Raw genomic sequence first — 26,309 nt, 5'->3', positions numbered from 1 at the left:
TGCCTGACTAAGCTACCCAGGTGCCCCATAAGTTATTGTTTAGAAACATAAAAAATTATGGCCGTGTAATAATAAAACTCATATGCAGCCTACCGTTTTAATAAATGATGGAATACGTAATTCTGTCTTCAAAAGGAATGGTGCTGAAATTTTGCAGATTGTACGCATTTTTTTAAAATTTTTTTTTCAACGTTTATTTATTTTTGGGACAGAGAGAGACAGAGCATGAACGGGGGAGGGGCAGAGAGAGAGGGAGACAGAGAATCTGAAACAGGCTCCAGGCTCTGAGTCATCAGCCCAGAGCCTGACGCGGGGCTCGAACTCCCGGACCGCGAGATCGTGACCTGGCTGAGGTCGGACGCTTAACCGACTGCGCCACCCAGGCGCCCCTGTACGCATGTTTTGTAAAGGTTCTTGGGCAGACCCCAGCTTCTGTATCTGAGCAGAACCAAACCTCACGTGAATCTTCATGAATCCACATTTTTATGAGCCCAGGCCAGGTCCCTAGAAGAGGTGAATTCATAATGAATGGGAAGGCTTCAGACTTTTCCTCTCAGCCTTTCTTTAGTGAGATCGTTTCTGCCTGGAGGCTGTGTAGGCTGCTGAGTACACCCATCTTGGGTCTTGTAATGAATCTCGACAGTTCCCTCTTAAATTCATACCTACAGTGTTCTGTTCAAAGGTACTTGTACATTATATGATGTCAGTTCTTCCCTTGTGAAAAGTGGTCGGAGTTTATGTTCTCATCTGATAACTCTTGGATAAAAATGGATTCTTACACTTTCATCAAGATGAAGAACTTGAATAGTTGTGTGGGTTTTTTTTTTTTTTTAAGTGTTAGTGAATTTTAGCACTGTTTTGTCCTTGAACTATTCGAATAGAAACTTAAGCTTTGGAGTCAGATGCTCTTGGGTCAGACGTCCTGGCACTTTTTAGTTATGTGTCCTTGGGCAACCCTTCAATCTATCTACAATGACCGGATCATCTTAGCAACTTGCTCCCTCGGCCTTTTGGGAGAACCACGTGATATAATATAGGTAAACAAAGGGCCTGTCCATGAACATCGTAAGCATGGAAATAATAGGTATTCTTATTATCAATAAATTGTTAAAGTCCTTTCATGTTAAGGGTCTTATAAATGTCATTCTCATTTTGAACATCTAAAGCATGTCAATATGGGAGCTCCTGGCTGGCTTAGTCGGTTGAACGTGTGATTCTTAAGGTCATGAGTTCAAGTCCCATGTTGGGTATAGAGCTTACATTAAAAAAAAAAAAAAATCATCTGGCTTTAATAAAACTTAAAAAAGGGGTGCCTGAGTGGTTCAGTTGATTGAGGATCTGACTCTTGATTTCGGCTTAGGTCATGATCCCAGGGTCATGAGATCGAGCTCTGTGTCGGGCTCCACACTGAGTGTGGATCTTCTCTCCCCCTCCCTCTCCCCCTCCCCCCCTCTCCCCCTTTCCCTCCCTTCTTCCTCTCCCCCTCTCCCTCCCTTCTCCCTCTCCCCCTCTCCCTCCCTCTCTCCCTCCTTCCCTCCCTCTCTCTCTCTCTCTCTCTGTCTCTCTCCCTCCCTGTGTCACTTCCTGTCCCTCCCTCCCTCTCTCTCTCCCTCCCCCTCCCCGTCCCTCTCCTGTTCACAGGCACTCTAAAATAAAATCTTAAAAATATTTAATAAAACTTAAAAAAATTGAGGTTATAGAATAAAAGTCCAAAAGGTGGTGCCAGCCTGGGTCAGTCAGAAGACCATGTAACTCTTGATTTGGGTCGTGAGTTTGAACCCCACGTTGTGTGTAGAGATTAGATAGATAAACTTTAAAATATGTCAATAACAATTTGAAAAAAGAAATTTGTAGCTCTGTATGTATGCCACTCCAACAAGAAGTTTTGCTAGCATAAAATATTAGCAAGAAGGCATTTATTGTGAAAATATAAAATGTGGAGGTTTCACTTTTTAAAGTCATTCAGAATGCTTAGGCAGTCTTTTTTTTATGACTGTTTTGTGTGGAGATTGGTAAATTAATGTTTATTTTTCGTTTTCATAGTGATTTCTAGATCCTGGTACAGTTGTTATTGAACAATGCTAACACTGAACTTGTCTTCCACGGAACTCACCGAATTAGGTGAAACGTTATCTACTATATCACTCTGCTGTAACAAGGGTGGTCTGTCTTGTTTCATTAGGACGTCTTATCATGGCTCATGTCATTAGTGCCTGGATTTAGATTCCACAAGGCCCAAGGGACATCTGTTTGAGTATTTTTCCTTTGTCAATGGCACAGATAAGCTCTAGGCAGTGGGACTTTTGTTTTCCACACTTCACTTTTGCGTAGTTTTCTAAAGATGAGAAACGTTTCAAGCGTGGTAATTGAGAGCATTATAAGCAAACTCAGAGTGGGATCGTGGTATTCAAGAGCTGGCTCAAATCTGAAAGAGAAAATGGCCAACCAGTTGGAGAAAGATAGGAGTGTTACTGGACTTGCATTTCCTTTGCAAACTATTCTGATTTTGTGTCATGAGATGAGTAGAATTGACTATGGTATATCTATACACGTGATTATATTAAAGTGCTCTTCAGAGACATTATTTTGCTAAATATCTTTGTTTTAAGTTTTTTTTTCCTACTGACAAAAGAATTAGTACTTTTGATATTAACAGACATGAAAAAACAGAATTTGTACAACTCTAAATGTTTATTATTTGATAAAAGAAACCTATACAAGGCGATAACATGTATATTTAATGTTATTTCCGTTGGGAAAAATATTTTACTGATTGTATAGATTATACAGGTTAGATAATTGGCATAACTAGAAATTTTTTTTTCTTAAGGGACAACTATCCTAATATATAATTCACATACCGTAAAATTCACACTTTTAAAGTGTACAGTTCAGTGGTTTTAATATATTCACAGCATTGGGTAGCCATCACCATGTCTAATTTTAGAATATTGTTGTCACTCCAAAAGGAAGCTGTGTACCCTTTAGCAGTCACTCCCCATTTCTCCTGCCCCCAACCCCCGGCAGTCAGATTGCTGCATTTTCTGTCTCTACAGGTTTGCCTAGTCTGGTCGTCTCTTGTAAATGGAATCCTATATGTGACTTTTGTATCTGGCTGCTTCAGATCTCTGAGCCCAGGCATCGTCTTTTTAAAGTTCATCTGTGTTGTAGCTCCTTCTTAAGGCCAAGTAATATTTCATTCTAGAAATACAGCACATTGCTTTAGCCATTCACCGGTTGGGCTGTTTACACTTTTTGGCCATTATGAATAATGCTGCTGTGAACATTTCTGCTCGAATTTCTGTGTAAGACATGCTTTTAATTCTCTTAGCTGTATACCTAGTAGTAGGTAGATAAGTTTTAAAAAGTACGTATAGGAATATATTTTCTTGAATTTTACAAAGGAATATATAGACAGACGAAGTCTTATTCTGAGGATTTGGGGTATACATACATTTTTGAAAGGTCAAGAAAATTTAATTAGAACATTTATATGGTTTTAGCCAGATAATCTTTACAGTTAAGTTGATTAATTAGAAAAAATACACGTTTCTTTGTTTTGGTTCCCTTGTATAATGATTAACTTTGCATTTCAGACAGTTTCAAATATAAACACTAGATTAAACTTAGTTCATTGAGAAGTTATTAAATAATGGGGAGTATAAGTAAGAAAGTTATTTATTAAAAAATTTGTTCTTTATTTCACATTTATTTATTTTGGGAAGACAGAGATAGAGTACAAGCAGGGGAGGGGCAGAGAGAGAGGGAGACACAGAATCTGAAGCAGGCTCCAGGTTCCGAGCTGTCAGCACAGAGCCCGACGCGGGGCTCGAACTTGTGAACCGCGAGATCATGACCCGAGCCGAAGTCGAATGCTTAACCGACTGAGCCACCCAGGTGCCCTAAAACGTTTGCTCTTTAGTGCTTCAAGCAGGTTAGTGATTCAGAGCAGAGCTTGGGAGTCAGACTGGGGTGGCATCCTGCTCTGGTATTAGTGAGCTCAGTGACCTTGGACAGGTAATTGAACCTCTGCACGCCTCCTTTCTCTACTCTGTGAAATGAAGGTGCTGTTTGTCCTGCAGAGCTGCTGTGGGAATTGAGAATGTGTGGTGTGTGTATCAGTGCCTAGTAATAAGCACTGATAAACAGTGGCGGCAGTGCGGTGAATTTTCATTTCGTTGGGTTTCATGAGGCCCTGAGAAGCAGTGTCTTTTAAACCACTTAGACCGTGACCCACACTAGGAAGTACCTTTTACAGGGTGACCCAGGGTGACACACACATGCATCTCTCTGTGTAAATATATGTGGTCGGAATTTCAAGGGACCACACTTACCCTTACCATGTGTAGGGTAGTGTTTCATTTTTTATTTTGAGTTAATAAGCTTTACTGTTTTAGACCGGTTTTAGGTTTATAGAAAAAATTGAGCCCCAACCGTTTCCCCTGTCATTAACATCTTGCTTTAGTGTGCTACATTTATTATAATTGGTGAACTAATGTTGATAAATTATTCAACTAAAGGCCATAATTTACCCAGGGGTGCCCTCTTTATAGTGTACAGGTCCGTGGGTTTTGACAAATGTGTAACGTTATTTATCCACTATTACAGTATCATATAGAATATGGGTATGTCCCCCGAACCCCCGGCAACCACTCATCTTTCTACCATCTCCACAGTTTTTTCCTTTTCCAGAATGTCATTTAGTTGGGATCATACATTGTGTAGCCTTTTCAGATAGGTGTCTTTCGCTTAGTAGTATGCATTTAAGATCCCTCGGTGTCTCAAATCTTAAAAAATTCCTGTGTCTTTTTGTGACTTGGCAGCTGTCACTTTTTCTCGCTGAATACTATTCCATTGTCTGGATGGACCACTGTCTGTTTATCCATTCACCTCCTGAAGGACATCCTTGGTGGCTCCCAAGTTTTGGATGAAGCTGCTATAAACATTCCTGTGTAGGCTTTTGTATGTAAGTTTCAAACTCATTTGGGTAAATATCAAGCAGCTCCGTTGCTGAATCATATGGTCAGGGTATGTTTAGTTTTGTAAGAAACTGCCAGGCAGCCCTCCAAAGGGTGGCGGTGCCATCTTGCATTTCCACCAGCACGCTCTCTTTGTTCCGCATCTTTACCAGCCTTTGGTGGTGTCTGTGTTCTGGGTTTTGGCCATTCTCATAGGTGTGTGGTGTCGCTGTTGTTTTAATTTGCAACTCCCTGGTGATCTGTGAGGTTGAGCATCTTGTCTGCTTGTTTGCCATCTGTATGTCTTATTTGATCTTCTGGAATCTTTTGTCCATATTTTGATTGGTTTGCTTATTTTAAGAGTTCTCTGTATATTTATAGGATGTAAGTCCATTATCACATATATTTTTTGTAAATATTTCCTCCCAGTCTGTGGTTTGTCTTTTTGTTCTCTTAACACTATTTTATATTTTTATGTTCTATTCCATTAAAATCTAAAACTGGCCCTTGAGGCATTAATTGATTTTATAGCCCACTGGCAGGTCACCACCTGTGGTTTGAAAATCTATGTTTGTTCTGCTTTCCCGGTGTTGTCCACTTGGACGATGTCAGTAAAGCAGCCGTCATACCAGGCAGTGATTCCTGACGCGGATCAACAGGAGTTCAGAGTTGATACTGCCCTTTATCTATTGTAGAAGATTCTGGGTTTTTTTCAGTGTTTTTCTTTATTTTGAGAGAGAGAGCAAGCAGGGGAGGAGTACAGGGAGAGGGAGAGAGAGAATCCCAAGTAGGCTCTGCACCAGCGTGGAACCCAGTGCAGGGCTCGAAGTCAGGAGCTGTGAGATCATGACCTGAGCTGAAACCAAGAGTTGGACGCTTAACCGACTGAGCCCCCCAGGCGCCCCTATTGTGGAAGATTCTTTAAGTTTTAGTGACTAGATTCAGTTTGGTCAGCTGCATCACCTCCACACCTGATAGTAATGACATATCTAAAGCATTATGGAAAGTTTTGTGAATTTTGCATTTCTGCACGGTTTTACACAGGTTTCCTTTATATGCATATGCTTTTAAATAGGACATTAATAAGGTGAAGGGAAGCTAAGGTGTAAGTTTTGTATTCCCAGCGATAAGGTATAACCCAGATTTTATCTACTCAAATTGGTGAGAGGGAATTTTTGTATGTTAGAATGTATACTTTTTAAATGTTTAATTATTGAAGCAAATAAAAACAGTGATTTGAACTAAACAATTGATATGGTTATTGAGGATCTAGTTTAATGGACATTTAACTTTGCATAGATGCTACTCAGATATTTAAAAAAATTTTTTTTAATGTTTTTATTTATTTTTGAAGGAGAGAGAGAGACAGAGCATGAGCGGGGGAGGAGCAGAGAGAGAGGGAGACCTAGAATTTGAAGCAGGCTCCAGGCTCTAAGCCGTCAGCACAGAGCCCGACGCGGGGCTCGAACTCACAAACTGTGAGATCAACTACTCAGATATTTAAATGTATCTGCTCCCTCATGAGGGTTAAAGATGCAGCCCTGCAGGTTTGCACTTCTCATTTCTTAGGAAAAAATCCCGTCGCTCTCCAAAGGCCAGTTCTGTTTTATTCCAAAATAATGCAAATCCCAATTTTGGAAATTGAACTATTACTATTAAACTATTCCTCTGTTTTCTTTGTAGTTAATCTTACTCCTCCCCTACTTGAGCGGGGCAGGGAACACTCACTCCCTGATGCCCTGCAGTGCCACCTTGTGGGAGGAGGGAAGGCTTTAACAAGGGACGGCCATACCGTCTCTGGGTGTGAGTGAAATCTGCCCAGTGTTAACGTGTGTGTGTGTGTGTGTGTGTGTGTGTGTGTGTGTGTACTCACTGTCTCTCTGTCTCTCTCTCAAAAATAAATAAACTTAAAAGAGAACAAATATATAACTGGAGGTCTACTATGTTCTGGGCACTACGGCAAGCACTGGTGATACAGCAGTGAACTAAAATTCCTGTTCTCAGGGAGCTTGTGTTCCAATGAGAGGAGAACGAGGATAGACATAAATACATCACCTAGATTAGGTGGTGGTGGTGAGTGCTAAGAAGAAAAGAAAAAGCAGTGTGATAAAAGGATTATAGTTCGATGAGGGAAAGCTCCTCCGATAAGGTGACACTGGGGCAGAGGTCTGAAAGAAGAGAATAATACAGTCATATTAGTAGCTGGGGCAAGAGTGGTCTAGGTAGAGAGCAGCCAGTGCAAAGGCCCTGAGGCAGAAGTTGGCTTGCTCTGTTGGAAGAACAGTGAAAATGTGTTCTTTCATTGTGGCTGGGGCAGGGAAGTGAAGGGCGGTGTGCGGTAAGAGGAAAGATCAAGATGATTGTGTGTGTGTGTGTGTGTGTGTGTGTGTGTGTGAGAGAGAGAGAGAGAGAGAGAGAGAGAGAGAGATGCAGATCATGTAGGACCTCACAGATGGTACTTAGGACTTTGGAATTTATTCTGAGAGAGGTAGGAAACTATTGAGCGAATTGAGCAAAGTGATAATACCTGAAGGGCAGGAATGAAAACTGGACCGATTAAGTTGCTCTTGCAAATGTCCAGCTGAGTGGTAGTGATGGTTTGGGCCAGGGTAGCAGCAGTGGAAAAGAGAAGTCACATTCTGGGTGTACTTTGAAATTAGGGTCAGCAGTCTTACTAACGTGTCTGTGGAGCATGAGAGAGAAGGGAGGCTAGGGTACCTCCCAGGTTCGTCTTACTTTATGCTCCTTGCTCTGTGTGAGTGGGCAAGGGCTTCCTGGCATGTGTTTCAGTCTTGGAGAGGTTGGTTTAGGGAAGTGGGATGAGGCATACAGGGCGATGTCTTAGACTTAGTTTTCCTTACAGCCCTGATGTTTCTGAGATTTTAAATTGGTGAATCGGTGAACAGTGTTACAACATGCTAGGGTCAGAAGGGAGCTAATGTTGACTCTCGTGTTGGGGCACACAGCCCACTAGAAAACTTGAAAGGGTCTTCTGATGTTTCTTTGCCTGCACTCCAGCTGTTGCTTTTTATGGCTTTTATGAGCTACTTATTTATAAGCTGCCAGGTGAGTTAGTTATTACCAGTACCTGCAGTGTGGTATAGCTTTTATTGTTTTATTTCTCCTCAGTTATCTTTGTTGTCCCTGAGTTCCTTTTCCACTAGAAAATGGAAGTAGGTGAGGTTGGTGAGCTAAGGGATCTGATGTTTCACCTGAGGGGGTGAGGCCCAGCAAACTTGGAGAAGCGTTGTCCTAAAGCGTTGTCCTATCCACGTTACCTGCTGAGCTGCCGACGAGAAGCCATGACCTGTGGCGACGGGAGGGGGTGCTTCCCCAGGCAGGCACTGCAAAGTCAGCGGTAGAGCCAATGACAGAATTTGGCTTATTTCAAGTTTCCTTATGAGCACGACCCTGACATCAAGAGTCACATGCTCTACCGTCTGAGCCAGCAGGTGCCCCAGCACTTTGTTTCTTTTTATGGCTGAATAATATTCCATTGCGTGATAGGTCACATTTTATTTATCCATTTATTGGTTGATGGACATCTGGGTTGCTTCCTCATCTTGGCTGTTATGAATAATGCTGCTATGAGCATTTACATACAGGACTTTGTATGGACATGTATTTTTACTCTCTTGGGTAAGTAGGAGTGGAATTGTGGGATCATGTAAATCTGTGGTTAATATTTTGTTGTATTTTTATTTTTTAAGTTTATTTCATTTTGAGAGAAAGCGCATGCGCATGCGTGGGGGAGGGGCAGAGAGAGATGGAGAGAGAGAAAATCCCCAGCAAGCTCTGCACTGTCAGCACAGAGATTCCAAACCACGAACCGTGAGATCATGACCTGAGCTGAAGTTGGACGCCTAACTAGCTGAGCCACCCAGGCACCCCAAGAACATCCTTTAAATACCAAACTTGTAAGCATTTTAAAGGATATGTGTAGATATGTAAATCAGTGGTTATTAGCGATTAGTTGATTTTCTTTATGTAGCTCAAATGTTCTTGAAAGTAAGGATAAAGTGACCTCCCAAGTTAGTTCATAGGGTTACACAGTTACCTGCTTGCTGGTCTGCCTTCCTTTACTGAGCACCATTTGTGTGTCCAGCATTGTACTCAGGCTCTGAGTTCAGCAGCCTTATAGTGGTTTTGGGATTTTTAGATTTTTTAAAAAATAAATACACACACAGCTTGAGACAAGCTTAGACGATTTCAGAGCCTGATAATGGGTTATATAACTCATTCCCGTGAGTCACTATACTGTTCTGCTAGAGAATGTAAGCAAGAAAACATCCACTATTTCATGTAGGAATGTTGATTGCACCGCAAGCAGCCACAGTCTGCGCAGGAAAGCGGAACAGGAGGCCGGATCTCAGGTTGGGTCAGGAAGGGTGAACACCGGTGTCAGGAAAACTTCCAAGAGGAGGCGGACGTTTGGGGGTGACTGAGGACGGGGAGTAGGGCCAGCAGGGTCTGTGGCTGTGACTCGTCTGGAATGGTTTCAGGTGGGCGTCTTGTCGTCACGTGCTCTATTTGTGACAGCTCGCAGTACAGATCTTGGCGTGTTTTTCGAATGTAGTTAACCAAATCTCTTATCTTCAGCATATTCATTTTTTAGGAAGGATAAACCTTAACTTCTTTTCTTTTTTCCTGCACTTGTTTTCTTTAGGTTCCCTAATCCTGTTGGGTTTCATCTCTGTCTTACACTTACTATTAAGAGAGAAAAAAATACTACCTGTTGGATTGTGACATGCTGTCAATTGTAAGATATGTTGTGATTTCAGAGATGTGAAAATGTAAACAAAACAGTGCTTGTAGGATCAATATGCTACGATATTTGTGTTGGAGGTGTTCACTTTCCCTAAGTGAAGGAGATCTTGCTAGAATAACGAACGGCAGCCTTCTCAGCATTAATCTTAGGTGATGCTCTAGGGAAGCCTGCACTATCCAGGTCAATGCCAGTTTCATTTAGCTTGAAAGCTTTTAAATCTGTCATGATGATAATGAAATTAGCTTGGATTGGATAATTAGAGATTAGGGAAAATGAAGTTTGCTAAGATTAGAAAAGATAGGGTTTACTAAAGATTACAGAACAGAGCTTAAAAACGGAGGTAGTGTTTAGTGACTTTGGGGTAGGTTATCTGGGAGGGCTTAGCTTTTACAATTAAGCGTTCAGACTCCTAAGGGTGCCATTCTGCCTCTCCTCCCCCACCCCACCATGTTGATCTTACTCATGAGCTGAAAAGTCTGGGTAATTCAAAAAGTGTCCCAAAATAGTGTCATTCCATTGTTCATCCTGACAACATGTTCATCAGAGACTCTGCTTTTCAGAGCAAATGAGCATAAGCCGAGCTTTATGTGAGTGCATGCTGACGGGGCTGCCCTGTGTCGTGGTGGGGGTGCCATACTGGTCCCCGCTCTGGCCAGGGTTCTGTCTTCCAGGAGCAAGAGATGATGTAAACATTCACTGCCCCGTGGTACTGAGAACATACCATGGGCTGCGCAGGCAGGGGTGGAGGGATAAGGAATAAAAATACCCTGGTAAAGGGCCCCTGCGTGGCTCAGTCAGTTAAGCGTCCGACCTTGGCTCAGGTCATGATGTCACAGTTCGTGGGTTCAAGCCCTGCGTTGGGCTCGGTGCTGACAGTGCAGAGCCTGCTTGGGATTTTCTCTGTCCCTCTCCCCTTCATGCTCTCTCAAAATAAATGAACTTAAAATACTCTGAGGAACTGAGGGAAACAGAGTGTTCACTCTGCTACTTATTGGTGAACTGTAGTGTTAGCCCTTAAAGGGAAGGTAGTAAAAAAAAAAAAAGAAGAAGAAGAAGAAGAAGAAATATATTTTCACTAATTTGCTTTTTTTGATTTATAAAGCATGACTTAGGTAAATATATTGCTAGATCTTGAAAAGCATTGGCTATGAAATTACATAATGTACCATTAGCAGTGTAAAATAAATGTGTGTGAACAAGAATAAAAATATATTCTGGTTCTGTTGAAACTTAAAGTATTGGGGCACCTGGGTGACTCAGTCGGTTAAGTGGCTGACTTCGGCTCAGGTCACGATCTCAAGGTCTGTGAGTTCAAGCCCTGGGTGGCGTTGGGCTGTGTGCTGACAGCTCAGAGCCTGGAGCCTCTTTTGGATTCTGTCTGTCTGTCTGTCCCTCTCTCTCTCTCTCTCTCTCTCTCTGCCCCTCCCCCACTCTGACAAATAATAAAACATTTAAAAAAAGAAAGAAAGAAATGGTTAAAGCATTAAGGCCCTTCAGTTCTGGACTTGTTTGCACTGGATCCAGGAATTACTATTTTATTCCAAATTCTGTAGGTTCCAGGCCATTTATTTCAGTATTCCAAAGCCCCCATTTTTATAATTTCCTCATATGGGTTAGTGAGCAGAAATAACTGCTTAAGTTCTTATAGAATTGAAATGTATTTGTAATATCCAAGAAGAACTGAGGGGAACCATGCTTGTTACTGGACAAACTGGGCGTATCTTAGATTATGTGCAGTACTTCCCCAGTCGTACGGTGGGGCAGAGTCTTCTTAGTGTCATTCATGGAGGCCACCAGATTTCCGTGGGCCTGCCCTGCCCCAGATCCTGGCCAGGCAGCAGCAGGTGACAGACTCAGAAGTGACCTGCTGGAGCCTCGTGGGCCAGAGGACATGTTCGTGCTGTGATGTAATAAAGATGTATGTGAAGAGGAACTAGGTCACAAAGGACGGATCATGTGGCCTCCCTGGTGAGCAGAGGCAGCCAAGGGAGGTTTTGCAAGGGTGGTGGCACGTGAACTGGATTTTGGAGGGTGAATTGGAGTTGTCAAGCAAGGGGGGTTGGGGCAGCAGCCTGACAGCACTTGCCTGGGGCTGGGGGGGAAGGCCAGGAAGGTGACACCGAATCGGGCTGGCAGTGGTAGCTCACCCTGAAGTCTAGGCTTTTCTCAGACGGAGTTCCAGGGAGATCAAGCCCCAGAAGAGTCTCTGGGGGAGGAAGTAGAGGTTCACGTGAACATTCGACTCTGAAGTGCTCAGTGAAGACGTCTGTTTGCTGTTCGTCACTAGAAAACAAATGTTTGGGGAAGGGCTGCTCTTGAGCCTTGCGGAGCTCCTGAATATTTTAAGCAAGGGAGTGACTTCTGATTTACATTCAGAAAATGCACGGCCCCTCCCCCTCAGAAGGACAGGCTGAGGTGGGGGTGGGGGGGCGCGGCGTTGGTTCCAGAACGTCAACGTGAGGATATTTAATCTCAGGATTTAGGAATTTAGGGCACCTCTGAGAAAAAATTTCTTTAACCGTGAACTAAAATAAAATACTTAATCAGCAGCTGAGATTCTAAGTGAGAGGGGGTTGTGGGGACAAATGCAGACTTTGCTTCTGACTTTGATCATAGAACAAACTGAAGTCCTTCATAGTATGTCTGACTGAAGAAAATCTTCAGTTTCAGTCGTACCTTGGGAGAAATGTTTTTGAAGAAGTTCCTTCCATTATGGTCACTTTATAGCTTAGATCAAAATGGTAGGATTTTTTTTTTTAAGATTAAAAAAAAGCTGGACAATTTTTATTTTACTCTTTTTCAAATATGTGATAATAAGTTTTCATGTTTAAGGGCCATTTGAATTTTATTGTGGTATATTGTTGTATTTCCTCAACCAATGTTTTTTAAACTTTTAAGTAATCTCTACACTCGATGTGGGGCTTGAACTCAAAACCCTGAGATCAGGAGTTGCACGTATCTAACTGAGCCAGCCAGATGCCCCTTCCTCAGCCAATTTTTAAAAATAAATTGGATATTTGGTCTTTTTGTTACCAGTTTTAGAAGCCTTTTATATATTAAGAAGTTTAGCCTTTTATTTGTCATACGCGTTGCAGATATTTTTTCCTGTTTCTTTTCGCTTTGTAAAAGATTCATTTATTTCATTACTTGAATATATCTTTTTTTGTAGTGTCTGGGTTTTTTTTTTTTTTTTTTTTTTAGTTATAGCGAGAATGAACTTCTGTACTCCAAGGTTATAAGAAGGAATTTACCTGTTTTTATTTTAAGCTTTTATAAATTTATGATTTATATTTGAATATTTGATCTATTAGGAACTTATGCTGGTCTATGATGTGCAGTATAAAGCCAGTTTTCCCTTGCAGCTGGGAGTTTTAATTGATCACACCTCCTTCACTGCACGGTCTTTTCCTTCGTCACTGTGGAGGCATCTCCTTCCTCACTCACACCATGTCTGGACTTGAGAGTTTGTTGCCCTGATGGGTTCATGTGCTTCTGCTATATCCTTTTGAGGCTTCATAATATCTGGTAGTGCTGTTGGGTCCCTTCTAATACTGCTCTCTTGGGGAATTCTCGTGACTTGTTTTACATTTTAATTTCTCTACGCAGATTATATTTATCTTTTAATTTTTTAAAGTTTTTTAAGTAATCTCTCCACCTCACGTGGGGCTTGAACTCGCAACTCTGAGGTCAAGAGTTATGTGCTCTTCCGACTGCCACTCTACATGAATTTTAGATTAGCTTATCTGTTTCCAAAAGTTAATCCTGTAGGGCATTTTGGTACAGGAGTGGGAGGTAGAGGGGGTCATTTTAAGTTTACAGATTGATCTCCTTATGATAATGACTGTAAATTGTAGCTTAAATCTTTTCTCTTACAGATGATATTAACCGTGTTCTTGAGCAACAACGAGCAGATTTTAACAGAAGTTCCCATAACACCAGAAACAACATGTCGAGATGTTGTAGAATTTTGCAAGGAACCTGGAGAGGGCAGTTGCCATTTAGCTGAAGTGTGGAGGGGAAATGGTATGTATTAGGTTCTATAGAGATTACTAAGTACGTCAAATGTAATGTTTATCAAATGCAAAATACTGTTTTTGGTTCTTCGTTATCTGTGATAGTGAGGAATTGAATAATTAAAATGATACCATATTACATGGGAGAAAGATTTTACAAATGCTTTTTGTAAAATATATGTGATGTGATTTGACCCTTATCTGTGCCATCTGAAATGAGCAGGGAAAGTAGATATAGCTCTTAGATGAGGTTTTTCTAGATCTCACTGCTAACCCAGTGAGAGCTCTGTGTGCTCTGAGACTTTACAGTGTTTTGTTTGGTATGTGTTGACTTGTTCATCTTCTTTTCCCCTGATACTTCAAGGCGGAAACATTTTTATGTTTCCCTGTATATAAAACCCTTAAAACACTAGGCACGCCATAAATATTTATTAAATTGTAAAAAGCAAGTGCAGTGGACCCTTGAACAACACAGGTTTGAACTGTGCAGATCCACTTATGTGTGGATTTTTTTCAGTGAATATATTGGAAACGTTTTTGGAGATTTGCAAGTTTGGAAAAACTCACAGATGAACCACATAGCCTAGAAATACCGCCCCCCGCCCAAAATTAAGAAGAAGTTAGGTATTTTTGTAAGATCACAGTATATAATACATGTAACATACCAAATATATGTTAGTCGATTATTTCTGTTATAAGTAAGGCTTCTGTCCAACAGTAGGCTATTAGTAGTTAAGTTTGGGGGGAGTTAAAAGTTAAACATGAATTTTCGACCGCACAGGGGTGCAGTGTCCCTGACATGGGTGTTGTTCAAGGGTCTGCTCTGCTGGCTCTTACATTTAAGGACTTGGTCATCCAGCTAGGCAGAGAAGATCAGCATAAATAATACTGAATACAGAAAATTCTGCAAAATAATTTGGAGTCTAAAGGAGAGGTTGAATGTAGATATGGTATACTCAGCAAGGGAAGCAGTGTGAAGGAGGGACAAGAGAAGATTATGAAAGTATCATGCTCCTATGATAGCTAAGGGACTGGTATTGAGAGAAAGTAGGCAGCAGGGAAGAGATGGAACTAGCTCGCACAAAGGCCGTCAGGACTGGTGGAGGAGGGTAGCCTTTTTGTGGTATGAAAAAACAGGTGACTGGGGTATGGATGCGTCTGTGTTGGAAAGTAAGAGAGTGATCAGTTAGAACATGTTGAGTCTGAGGTGATAATGGGATGGCATCCAAATGGAAGTGTTTAAAGGGTACTTAGGGATAGTCACTAAAGTCTTACACTTTTTTTTTAAATAGCTCTGTTGAGATATACTTCATATACCATACAATTCACCAATTGAAAGTGTCACCTATTACCTAAATTCAGTAATTTTAGGACACTCAGAGTTGTGCGGCCATCACCACAATCAAAGAACATTTTCGTCACCGCAAAAAAGAAACTTCATATCCATTAGCAGTCATTTCCTATTCCCTTCCTACCCCCTCCGTTCTTAGGTTGCCCCTAATCTCTTTTCTGTCTCTGTAGATGTTCTTATTTTGAATATTTCATATAAATGTAATCATACAACATGTATTCCCTTTTGACTGGCTTTCATGGAGCATGATGTTTTTCAAGGTTCGTTCATGTTGTTTTGGTATCAACACTTCATTCCTTTTTGTTGCTGAATAATATTCCATTGGGTGGATTTGATTTACCCATTGATCAGTTGATGGACATTTGGGTTGTTTCCACCTTTTAGCTATCCTGAGTAATGCTGCTGTAAACATTTATGTACAAATGTGTGTGTGGACGTATGTTTTCACTTCCCTTAGGTATATACCTAAGAGTAGAATTGCTGGGTGGGAATTGCTTAACTCATTGAGGAATTGCCAGACTGTTTTCAAAAGCAACCATTTTACATTCTCAGCATCAGTCTATTCCAGTTACTCCACATTCTTGCCAACGCTTGATATTAGGTGTACAATGCCACCCATCCTAGTGGGTGTGAGTGGTATCTTGTGGTTTTGATTTGCTTTTCCCTAGTGGCTAATGATGCTGAGCATCTTTTCATGTGCTCATTGGCCATTTGCGTATCTTCTTTAGAGAAATGTCTATTTAAAAGTTAATTTATTTTGAGAGAGAGTGAGAGCGTGGGAGGAGCAGAGAGAGAGAGGGAGAGAGAGAATCCCAAGCAGGCTCCATGCTGTCATCCTGGAGCCTGATGCGGGTCTCAGTCTCACAAACCGTGAGATAGTGACCTGAGCCAAAACCAAGAGTCAGACGCTTAACCGACTGAGTCACCCAGATATCCCTTAGAGAAATGTCTATTTATTAAAAAAAAAATTTTTTTTTTTAAATTTTGAGAGAGACCATGCAAGCAGGGTAGGGGCAGAGAGAGGGAGAGAGAGTCCCAAGTAGGCTCCTCACTGTCAGCCGGAACCCAGTGCGAGGCTCAATCCCGCAAACCATGAGATCGTGACCTGAGTGTCGAGAGTTAGATGCTCGGGGCACCTGGGTGGCTCAGTCGGTTAAGCATCTGACTTTGGCTCAGGTCATGATCTCATGGCTTGTGAGTTTGAGCCCTGCATCAGGCTTTGTGCTGACAGCTCAGAGCTTGGAGCCTGCTTCAGATTCTGTGTCTGTCTGTCTGTCTGTCTCTCTCTCTCTGCCCCTCCCCCACTCTGTCTCTCCTTCAAAAATAAATAAACATTAAAAAAAAAAAGTTAGGTACTCAACTGACTGAGCTACCCAGGCAACTTGAGAAATAATTAGAACTTTTGCTTATTTTCTTAATTGAAGTATAATTGATATATAGCATTAGTTTCATGTTTACCTAATGATTTGATATTTGTATATATTGTGAAATGATCACTGCCGTAAGCCTAGTTAACATCTGTCACCACACAGTTACAAAACTTTTTTTTCTTGTGATAAGAACTTTTTTAAAAAAATGTTTATTTTGAGAGAGAGAGAGAGAGAGCGCGAGCCTGAGCATGAGTGGGGGAGGGGCAGAGACAGAGGGAGAGAGAATCCTAAGCAGGCTCCATGCTGTCAGTGCTGAAACTGATGTGGGGCTCAGTCTCACAAACTGAAACCATGACCTGAACTGAAACCAAGAGTTGGATGCTTAACTGACTGAGCCACTCAGGTGCCCTGTGAAGAGAACTTTTAAGATCTTTTCTTTTAGCAACTTTCAAACATGCAATACAATATTAACTAAAGTCACCATACTATACATTACATCCCCAGTAAGAGTTCTTTATATGTTCTAGACACAGATCCCTTATCAGGTATATGATACTTGAATATTTTCTTCCAAAGTCTTGTGCTTTTAATGTTCTCCTTAGAATTCAGAGCAGAGATTTCAGGGCACATTGAGAGGAACTTGACTTTGATAAATGTTGGACTGTTACTAAACCAGAAGTGAGAGGGCAGGTTCTCAGTTGTCAGTCTGATAACAGTGACAGGAAGGAGGGGATAGGTGAGTAATTACAGTTTGTTTTACCTCATCAGGAATGAAGTTGACCTCACAGTAGAGGGTCACAGTGTACTGTATTTGCCATGGCTTCTGTATGTGCTATTCTCATTGTCTAGAACAATCCCTAGCACCTGCCCCCTTTGCTTGGCTAACTTCTATTCATTCCTTGCCTTTCCTCCCTTCCTTGAATCTCAGAGGGTGTTTAGGCATCCCTCCTCTGTGTTCCAGTACTGTCATAGTTATTTATCAGAACGTAATACAGTAGCTTTCCTATAGTTTTCTCATTGGATTAAAATTCCTGAAGGCAGGAACTTGTCTGTTCACTGTCATATCTCCTTAGTAAACACAAGTCGTTGAGTGAAACAGACCAGCAGAGCTGGGTCCTGAAGAGCTATTTTCTAGTGGGTAAGATTCGGAGGAAGGGGGAAAGCACTTAAGGTAGCCATTCTCTGTCTTTTTTACCCTAGAGAAACCCTTACGGTAATTTCCAGGTTTCAGAGGATCCTTCCATAAAAATGATTGCATCTACGACTCATGGTATATTAGTGTGATCAGTATGTCATAAGTATAATACTCCAGTATAATTGTTAATGCTTTTGAGAAGAGACTGTTTCTCGGTGGATCTGTATGTTAGGTTGCTAGGGCTGCCATAACACAGTATCACAGCCTCGTTGGCTTAAACACCAGACATTCATTCTCTCCCAATTCTGGAGGCTAGAGGTCTGAGATCAAGATGTCAGCAGGCTTAGTCTTTCCTGAGGCCTCTCTCCTTGGCTTACAGATGCCACCTTCTCTCCCTGTCCTCACATGGTCTTCCCTCTTGTGCGTGTCTGTGTCCTAATCTCCTACTTCTGAGGTCACCAGCCATATTGGATTCAGGCCCACCCCAGTGGCCTCGTTTTTACTTATTACCTCCTTAAAGATCCAGTCTCCAAAAGGTTGCATTCTGAGGTTCTGCAGAGAGTTCAACATATGAATTCGTGGGGGAACACAGCTCAGCCTGTAACACTGTGTTAATTTGTGTTAATTTGGCCAGTTTATTATATTAACCTACTGTACTTGGGTTTCCCTTTCCCACACAGGGTCCACTCTATTGCAAATCAGGAATATAGGTAGAACCTTCAGCATTTCCTTTTGTTAAATTTCCTACTTAATTTTATTTTTGCCTTATCCAAGAACACTTGAAAGTCTTATCATAGATTTCCATTATGGATACTGATGAGGTATATAGTACATATTATATATGTGGGGTAGTTCTGTTTTCACTTTCAAACAAAAATGATGTTTTAGTTAGCCTTTAGTATTTTTTTTAAAAAGATCGTTAAACTTAGCTTACTTTTCTTGAAATTAATCTTTTCGTTGAAATTAAAAAAAGGTTTTTTTAATGTTTATTTTTGAGTGAGAGAGAGAGAGAGAGAGACAGAGGCAAGCAGGGGAGGGGCAGAGAGAGAGGGAGACACAGAATCTCCCTCCCTCCAGGCTCTGAGCTATCAACCCAGAGCCCGACACGGGGCTTCAACTCATAAACCACAAGATCATGACCTGAGTTGGACGCTTAACCGACTGAGCCACCCAGGTGCCCCTGAAATTTTAAATTCAGAGAGGGAAACGATAAACTTGTTAAATGACTGACTTAAGACAAAATTGGGTTTAACTTTTATAAAGTTATGCTCAGACTTGGTAGATTTAAATAAAGGTTGTCAAGGCAACATTACTTTCCTGTGACTTATTTTTCTATGGTAATTGTTGATAATTAAGTCTTTCTTTCTTTCATTCAGTAAACATTTATTGAGCTAGAAAAATAAATAAAGGTTGCGAATTTATTTTAATTAATGTAAAAAACATGAAAACTTATGGATAATGTTGATTAGTAAAGTGACTAAAACTGAAGCTACTTAACCCCATAAGCCAAAGCAATATGAATAAAATATGGCCTAAGGCACAATTCTGTGCAAAACATGATTAGGCTTACATATAGGCCTTAACATTATGAAATTACAGTACACGTGTTTTTTAAAAATCTTTTATATGGGCCTATATACATAAAAAGTTACTTTCAAAACTAAAAATGTATAATATTTACTTTTTTTAAAAATTAATGTTTCATTTATTTTTGAGACAGCACAAGTGGGGGAAGGGCAGAGAGAGAGGGGGACAGAGGTTCCAAAGCAGGCTCCAAGCTGATAGCAGTGAGCCCAACGCGGGGCTCAAACCTACAAACCACAGGATCGTGACCTGAGCCGAAGTCGGATGCTCAACCAACTGAGCCACCCAGGCGCCCCGATATTTACTTCTTTAAAGTACACTCTGTGCTTGGTTTTTCTGTGCAAATACTCAGTTGTGTGCTAAACTTGAGCTGAGCAAACACAGATTTCATTTTCAACTGAGATGAGACCGTTTCTGTACTTGCCCTGACATTTAAAGAACAAGACAGAGCTTGCTTACATGCACAGAAAAGGCACGTTAGGAGCGCACCATTTGCTACATTGCTGTGACTGGCAGGACTTCTTTCTTTATAGAGATCTAGAACTGGGGCACCTGGGTGGTTCACTCAGTTAAGTGTCTGACTCTTGATTTTGGCTCAGGTCATGATTCCATGGTTCATTGGTTTGAGCCCTGCGTTGGGCTCTGCTGACAATGTGGATGGAGCCTGCTTGGGATTCTCTGTCTCCCTCTCTCTCCGTCCCTCTCTCTTTGTCCCTCCCCTGCTCACGTTCCCTCGCGCTCTCAAAAGTAAATAAACTAAAGGGGCACTTGGGTGGTTTAGTCGGTTAAGCGTCTGACTTCAGCTCAGGTCATGATCTCACAGTTGGTGAGTTCAAGCTCCATGTCAGGCTCTGTGCTGACAGCTCAGAGCCTGGAACCTGCTTCAGATTCTGTGTGTGTGTCTCTCTCTGCCCCTCCCTCATTCGCACTCTTTCTCTCTCTCTCTCAAAAATAAATAAACATTAAAAATAAATAAACTAAAAAAAAGAAAAAGGAAAGAAATAAATGTAGAACTTAACCTCGGGCAGAGCAATAAATCACACTGTGAATGTATGATTGATTGGACTGCAGCCTGCAGAGTTCTTGCTTTCTCCCGGTGAGCAGATTTAGAGAAAGGTCTCTCCCCAGCCATATGCTTGTGCTCGAGGTGGACGACACTGCTCGGTGTCGCCTCGGCACTCTCCCAGGTCGCTGCCTGTGAGCCCCCAGTCTTGCTGATGTCCTTCCTGACTTCAGGCACAAGCAACATTGGGAGCATTTCAGGATTTCCTTTTTTCCCCTTTAAGTGGAGATAAAATACGCACATAAAAATCACTATTTTAACATGTACAATTAAGGGGTGTTTAGGACATTCACAGTGTTGTGTAGCCGTCACCAAAGTCTGTCCCTTCCCATTCCTTCCCCCCCAGCCACTGGCAACCACTGTGTGATCATCTGGCTCTATGTGTTGGACTCCTCTAGGTACTTCATGTAAACCCAGTCATCTGATACATGGCTTTTTTGGTCTGGCTTCTTTTACTTAGCATAATATTTTCAAGGTTCATCCACGTTGTAGCATGTTTCAGTACTTAATTCCTTTTCTTGGCTTAAGAATATCCATTGTAAGATAGATCACATTTTATTTCTCCATTCAGCAGGTGATGGACATTTGGGTTGCTTCCACTTTTTGGCTGTGATAATGCTTGCTGTGAACATTCCTGGGCAAGTGTTCGTGGGGGCATATGTTTTCATTTCTCTGGAATGTAGGCCTAGGTTTAGAATTTCTCTTATCTCATACATTGTCTTCAAAAATTGCTACTTTGGGCTTCCAAGAATATTTTTAAAACATAAACACGAATAAAATGTAAAACAGAAAGGCATAATTAATAATTAAGCAAGAAATTACCAGAAAAGAAAAGAAAATTTCACAACACAATTCATTTTTCACCTTCATAAACCACATTTGTTAATGTGGGTAACAGCAACAAGTGGGGGCGGGGGGACAGTTCCTGAGGTATACAACCCTTTAGAAAGAAAAATTCCCTCCAATTTCCTACTACAGAGGTAGATGTTATAATAGGTCCTGTGGATCAGTCCTCAGCATGTGAGGAAATGTTGGGGGAGATGTTTCTGGACAAAGAGGCCAATGTCATCAGCCGACGGTCCTCCCCACGCACTACACACCCACCACTTGCCAGCGACCTGTTGGAGAATGAGGTAGTAGTTGGGAGTTTTGGAGCGGGGGACCCGGCAGATACCACCTCAGCTAAGTGGTCAAGGCCAGCATCACACGATCTGTCATGGTGATGGCACGCACACCCTGGTATGATGAGATGAGAAGGTACCTCACCTCTGTGGAGTTCTCCCCAAAACCCATCCCCTCATTAGAACCAGGGGGAAAACACTAGACAAGCTAGAATTGGGGACATTCTACAAAATACCTGGCTGGAACTCCTCAAAACTGTCAAGGTCATGAAAAAAACAGGGAAGGACCAAACTATTACAGACCAGCAGAGACCTAGGGTTTAAGACAAGTAAATGCAATTGTAGTTTTCTGGTTCAGTTCCTGGGACAGAAAGAGGACATTAGGGGAAAAACCAGTGGAGTGCAGATGAAGCTTGGAATTTAACTAACAGTAACGTACGAGTGTAAATTTCTTAGCTTTGACAGAGATACTCAGTTAAGATGCTAACGTTAGGAGGGGCGCCTGGGTGGCGCAGTCGGTTAAGTGTCTGACTTCAGTCAGGTCACGATCTCGCGGTCCGTGAGTTCGAGCCCCGCGTCAGGCTCTGGACTGATGGCTCGGAGCCTGGAGCCTGTTTCCGATTCTGTGTCTCCCTCTCTCTTTGCCCCTCCCCCGTTCATGGTCTGTCTCTCTCTGTCCCAAAAATAAATAAATGTTGAAAAAAAAACTTTAAAAAAAAAAAAAAAGATGCTAACGTTAGGGGAAACTGGGTGAAGGGGTATCAGAACTCTGTACTGTCTTGGCTACTTTTCTAGAGGTCTAAGATCATTCTAAAGTGAAAGTTATTTTGGGGGTGCTTGGGAGGATCAGTTGATTAAGCGTCTGACTTCGGCTCAGGTCATGATCTCGCAGTTTGTGAGTTTGAACCCTGCGTCGGGCTCTCTGGAGCCTGATTCAGATCCTCTGTCTCCCCCCACCCCCCCCCCCCCCCCGCCTCTCTCTCTTTCCCTCAAAAATAAACATTAAAAAAAATAGATAAAATGAAAGTTATTTTTAAATGCTATGTAAACAAAAAATCTGTAAGGTACAAAGGAATAGAGATTTATAAGATCTCTATGGTGATTAAAAAAAAAATCCTTGAAAAACACAACATGCTTGAAAAAAATGGAGAGACAGAACTATGTTCATGGACTAGAAGACCCGGTTTACAAAGATTTCAGATCTCCCCAAATTTTACTTGTAAATAAATTAGTATGATTACAGTCAAAAGCCTACCTTTAAAAAAAGAACTTGACAAGCAGCTCCTTTCAAATAGTTGTGAGCCCAAAGGGCTGGGCAATGCCAAGACCGTTTCAAAGATGAGCCACGCGAGGGGACTCGTCCTAGCCGATGGCAGCCCCAACTGTAAAACCACAGCAGTGGAGACTGCAGTCACGGCGCGGAGGTAGAGTGACAGCCCGCCCGCTAGAAGAGATCGGGGCCCGAGGAGCCCTGAGACGGCTCAGAGGTGTCTCTATGAGGAAAGGAGACACTAGTAAGTAAATGATGTGGGGACCATTGATGACGAAAGTAGGAAAAGCAAAACCAGTTCCATAAGGACAATGAAAAGCAATACTTTATAATTTGTAGGAAAAAAATATAGAATATTCTTTCGACCTTGGAGTTAAGAGAATTTGTTCAAAAACCTCAAAATCAGAAAAGATTGATAAGTGCTTACATTATTTTTAAACTTCTGTATAACAAAAGGCACCAACAAAATTAAAAGACAAGCCTATTTTCTCAATATATGTAATCAACCCAGGATCAGTATCCGGAACATAAGCAGTTCTTCAGATATCTAAGAAGAAGGCAAACAACCGAGGTTTTTTGTGTTTGTTTTGTGTTTGTTTTGTTTTCTGTTTCTACACATGATGCAGTTCTAAGGAAACTGGGATTATAAACGTAAGAAATGGTACCTCGTAAGTTTAACAAATATGTCCGTGCTCTTCTCTAGTCACTGGCGTCGATATTCTGCTAGGATTTTATTTTGAGCTTTTTTCTTTAATATTTGAAGTGCATTAGTACATTTAATTCTGTAGAATGTATTTTTTATTATCAACTTGGTAGTTTTGGCCTCTGCAAGTGCTGGCCAGCATTCCCAGTAGCGGTACCGGACTGGCCAAGACGTGCGCCGTGCACCCCGTGTGCATCTGATGGCCACACGCAGCCTTTTAGTGAATGGCCATGCTGGGCCAGCTTGTTAATGTGCTTCTTTGAAGACTGAGAGGCACACTGCTTCCTGATACAGTAAATGAGTATTCTAGAGGGCAGTTTTCAGTGTTCCCTATTTAATGTTGCAGAATCGCTTTTATGTACACTTCTCGTGCTTATGTGTTACCTAGATTATTTCCCACTCACACTCCTGCTTGTACTTCATTACGATTAAAATTTAGTGCTTATAATATCCTTGAATTCTAATGTATATGTGTATATTTATTTAAATCTATTTTTATTTATTTTTTGCTTTTGGTTGGAGTCATTTTATTTCTGGAATAAGTAAGATGTGGTTTTTTTCTAGAGCGTCCCATACCCTTTGATCACATGATGTACGAACATCTTCAGAAGTGGGGGCCACGCAGGGAAGAAGTGAAATTTTTCCTTCGACATGAGGATTCCCCAACCGAGAGCAGTGAGCAAGGTAGCCGAGTGCTTTCCCCGTTTGTTGATTCCTGCCGTAACAGTTAATTTAAGTAAAATAGGAATAGATGTTAAATCGTTCACGTTTTGTTTTCCCTTTGCTCACAAGTGGGGAGAGGGGGCGGTGGGATCTCCCGTTTCTTTGCCCTCTGTTATTGCAGTTGACAGTTACTCCGCCTTTGCTTCCGCCCTTGCTTCCGTCTCAGGACCCTAAGTCAGTCAGGTGATGTGTTCGGACATGTGAGGGCTCCTGCTGTTGAAAGAAACCGTTGATAAATACCAGATGCATCGAATATCCAGAGTTTAAGAATAAACGAAACCACGAAAGGATTAGAAGAATTCTGAGAGATACGGGTTTTACTTAAAATTTTTCGAGGGAACAAGACTTTTCTAAGCCTAACACTAGGCCATAAAAGAACTGAATTACTGAAAGCAGAAGAACCCGCCCCCGACACGGCTTGAGTGGCAATAACCACCCTGGGCAAAGTCAAAAGGCAAATTATAAGCTGGGAAACAGCATTTATAGCTCATATTGTAAAGGGCTGACTATCTTTATGTATAAAAGTTTCTAAAAATTGATAAGGAAAACCCGTTTAAGAAAAGGGGAAGTCTACAAAGACAGGTCACAGAAAAGTGAATCCACGTGGCCCTAGGGTATGCGAAGAGATGTTCAGCCTTACTCCTCATAAAAGAAATGCAGAGAAGACAGGGGGATAGTGTATCTCACCTGTTACATCGGCGAGGACTAGAACATTTAATGACAGCATTGGCCAGGAGCTTGAGAAACAGACACTCTGCCATGTTGCCGTGGGAGTGTCGGTCAGCGGCTTCTGTGGAGGGCAGTTTAGCGATATCTGTGAGACTTAGGAAGGCACCAGACCTCTCTCACCCAGCAGCCTCACTTCTGAGAACTTATCCTAAAGCTGTGCCTACACACGCGCACAGTGATGTGCACGCAGCGTTAGTAGTCATGGAACCCTGCGGTGGGAGCCACGGGAGGGCCTGCCGTGGGCGTCGGGTTACGGGAGTGGCGGTGCGGCCGCGCAGGGCGCCACTCTACGGCCACAAGTCAGGAGTAGCTCTGTGCCCTGAGCTGGTGGTGTAGACCGTCTCCCGAACAGGTGAGTGAGCACAGTGCCCCACCACGTGCGCGTTGTGCCGCTGCCGTGCACCAGGGACAGAGCGTAATTCTGTCCATCTGCATCGGCTCGTCCCTGTGTAAAGTGGCTCTGGAAGCATGGTCAGAAACTGGTAACAGTGCCAGCCGTGGGGGATGGCTGCAGGGTGAGGGAGGGAGGGCAGATGTCTAATTGTATACCTGTTCATTCCTTTTGAACTTTGAACCATGGGAATATGCTTCCTATTTTTGAATTCGAATTTAAACAAAGTGAGAGAATCTCTTGTAAAAGTATGTATACTGCCTTGAAGAGATCCTTAACTTGTTATTCAACAGTGATTGTGGATTACTTCCGGTATTTAAAAAGAATAAACGAGGGGCACCTAGGTGGCTCAGTCGGTTAATGTCCAACTTCGGCTCGGGTCATGATCTCACGGTCTGTGAGTTCGAGCCCCGCGTCGGGCTCTGTGCTGACAGCTCAGAGCCTGGAGCCTGCTTCGGATTCTGTGTCTCTCCCTCTGTCTACCCCTCCCCTGCTCATGCTCTGTGTCTCTCTGTCTCTCAATAATAAATAAACGTTAAAAAAATTTTTTTAAAGAATAAACAATATGGGGCGCCTGGGTGGCGCAGTCGGTTAAGCGTCCGACTTCAGCCAGGTCACGATCTCGCGGTCCGTGAGTTCGAGCCCCGCGTCGGGCTCTGGGCTGATGGCTCGGAGTCTGGAGCCTGTTTCCGATTCTGTGTCTCCCTCTGTCTCTGCCCCTCCCCCGTTCATGCTCTGTCTCTCTCTGGCCCAAAAATAAATAAACGTTGAAAAAAAAAATTAGAAAAAAAAATAAATAAAGAATAAACAATAAAGGGACATCCTTTTGTAAAAAGAATATTCCCTTATTGCACATGATTCCCTTTTATTTGTATTTTATCAGAAAAGACATTCTGCTCCTAGAATGAGCTACCAGCTACTTTAAAATCATGTTTCCACGGTTGTAAGTGGAGTTCAGTGCTGTTTTTACAATGCACCTTCACTTCTGGGCTTGCTTCTATCTGCTGCTGGCCATCTGGAGTCAGGAGACCAGATCCAGCTCCTCGTCCGCTTTTGCCTTAGCCGAGGGCCCTGCCTCTCTGCCCAAAAGCCTCCCAAGAAGGAGGGCTAGACTAGCTGACAGCTGAAGT

The 26,309-nt window shown here is 42.1% G+C and overlaps 1 protein-coding gene across 4 annotated transcripts in view; it reads left to right on the top strand.

Annotated features, from left to right (window-relative positions):
• The window catches only part of PPP1R13B (protein phosphatase 1 regulatory subunit 13B), a 99,317-nt gene that overhangs the window by 28,554 nt on the left and 44,454 nt on the right, over nt 1-26,309 (top strand). For 3 of the 4 annotated variants that reach the window (XM_043554379.1, XM_043554381.1, XM_043554378.1), the window contains exons 2-3: nt 13,602-13,749; nt 23,901-24,020. In XM_043554379.1, the coding sequence (XP_043410314.1) occupies nt 13,602-13,749; nt 23,901-24,020 (268 nt within the window). Of the gene's footprint in view, nt 1-11,699; nt 11,758-13,601; nt 13,750-23,900; nt 24,021-26,309 lie in introns of those variants that run through there. The other variant, XM_043554380.1, reaches the window with a different exon arrangement.

The sequence above is a fragment of the Prionailurus bengalensis genome, chromosome B3, assembly GCF_016509475.1.
Source record: "Prionailurus bengalensis isolate Pbe53 chromosome B3, Fcat_Pben_1.1_paternal_pri, whole genome shotgun sequence".
Classification (NCBI taxonomy): Eukaryota; Metazoa; Chordata; class Mammalia; order Carnivora; family Felidae; genus Prionailurus; species Prionailurus bengalensis.
The sequence above is the reverse complement of the archived record's forward strand: the minus strand, read 5'-3'. Positions and strand labels throughout refer to the sequence as shown.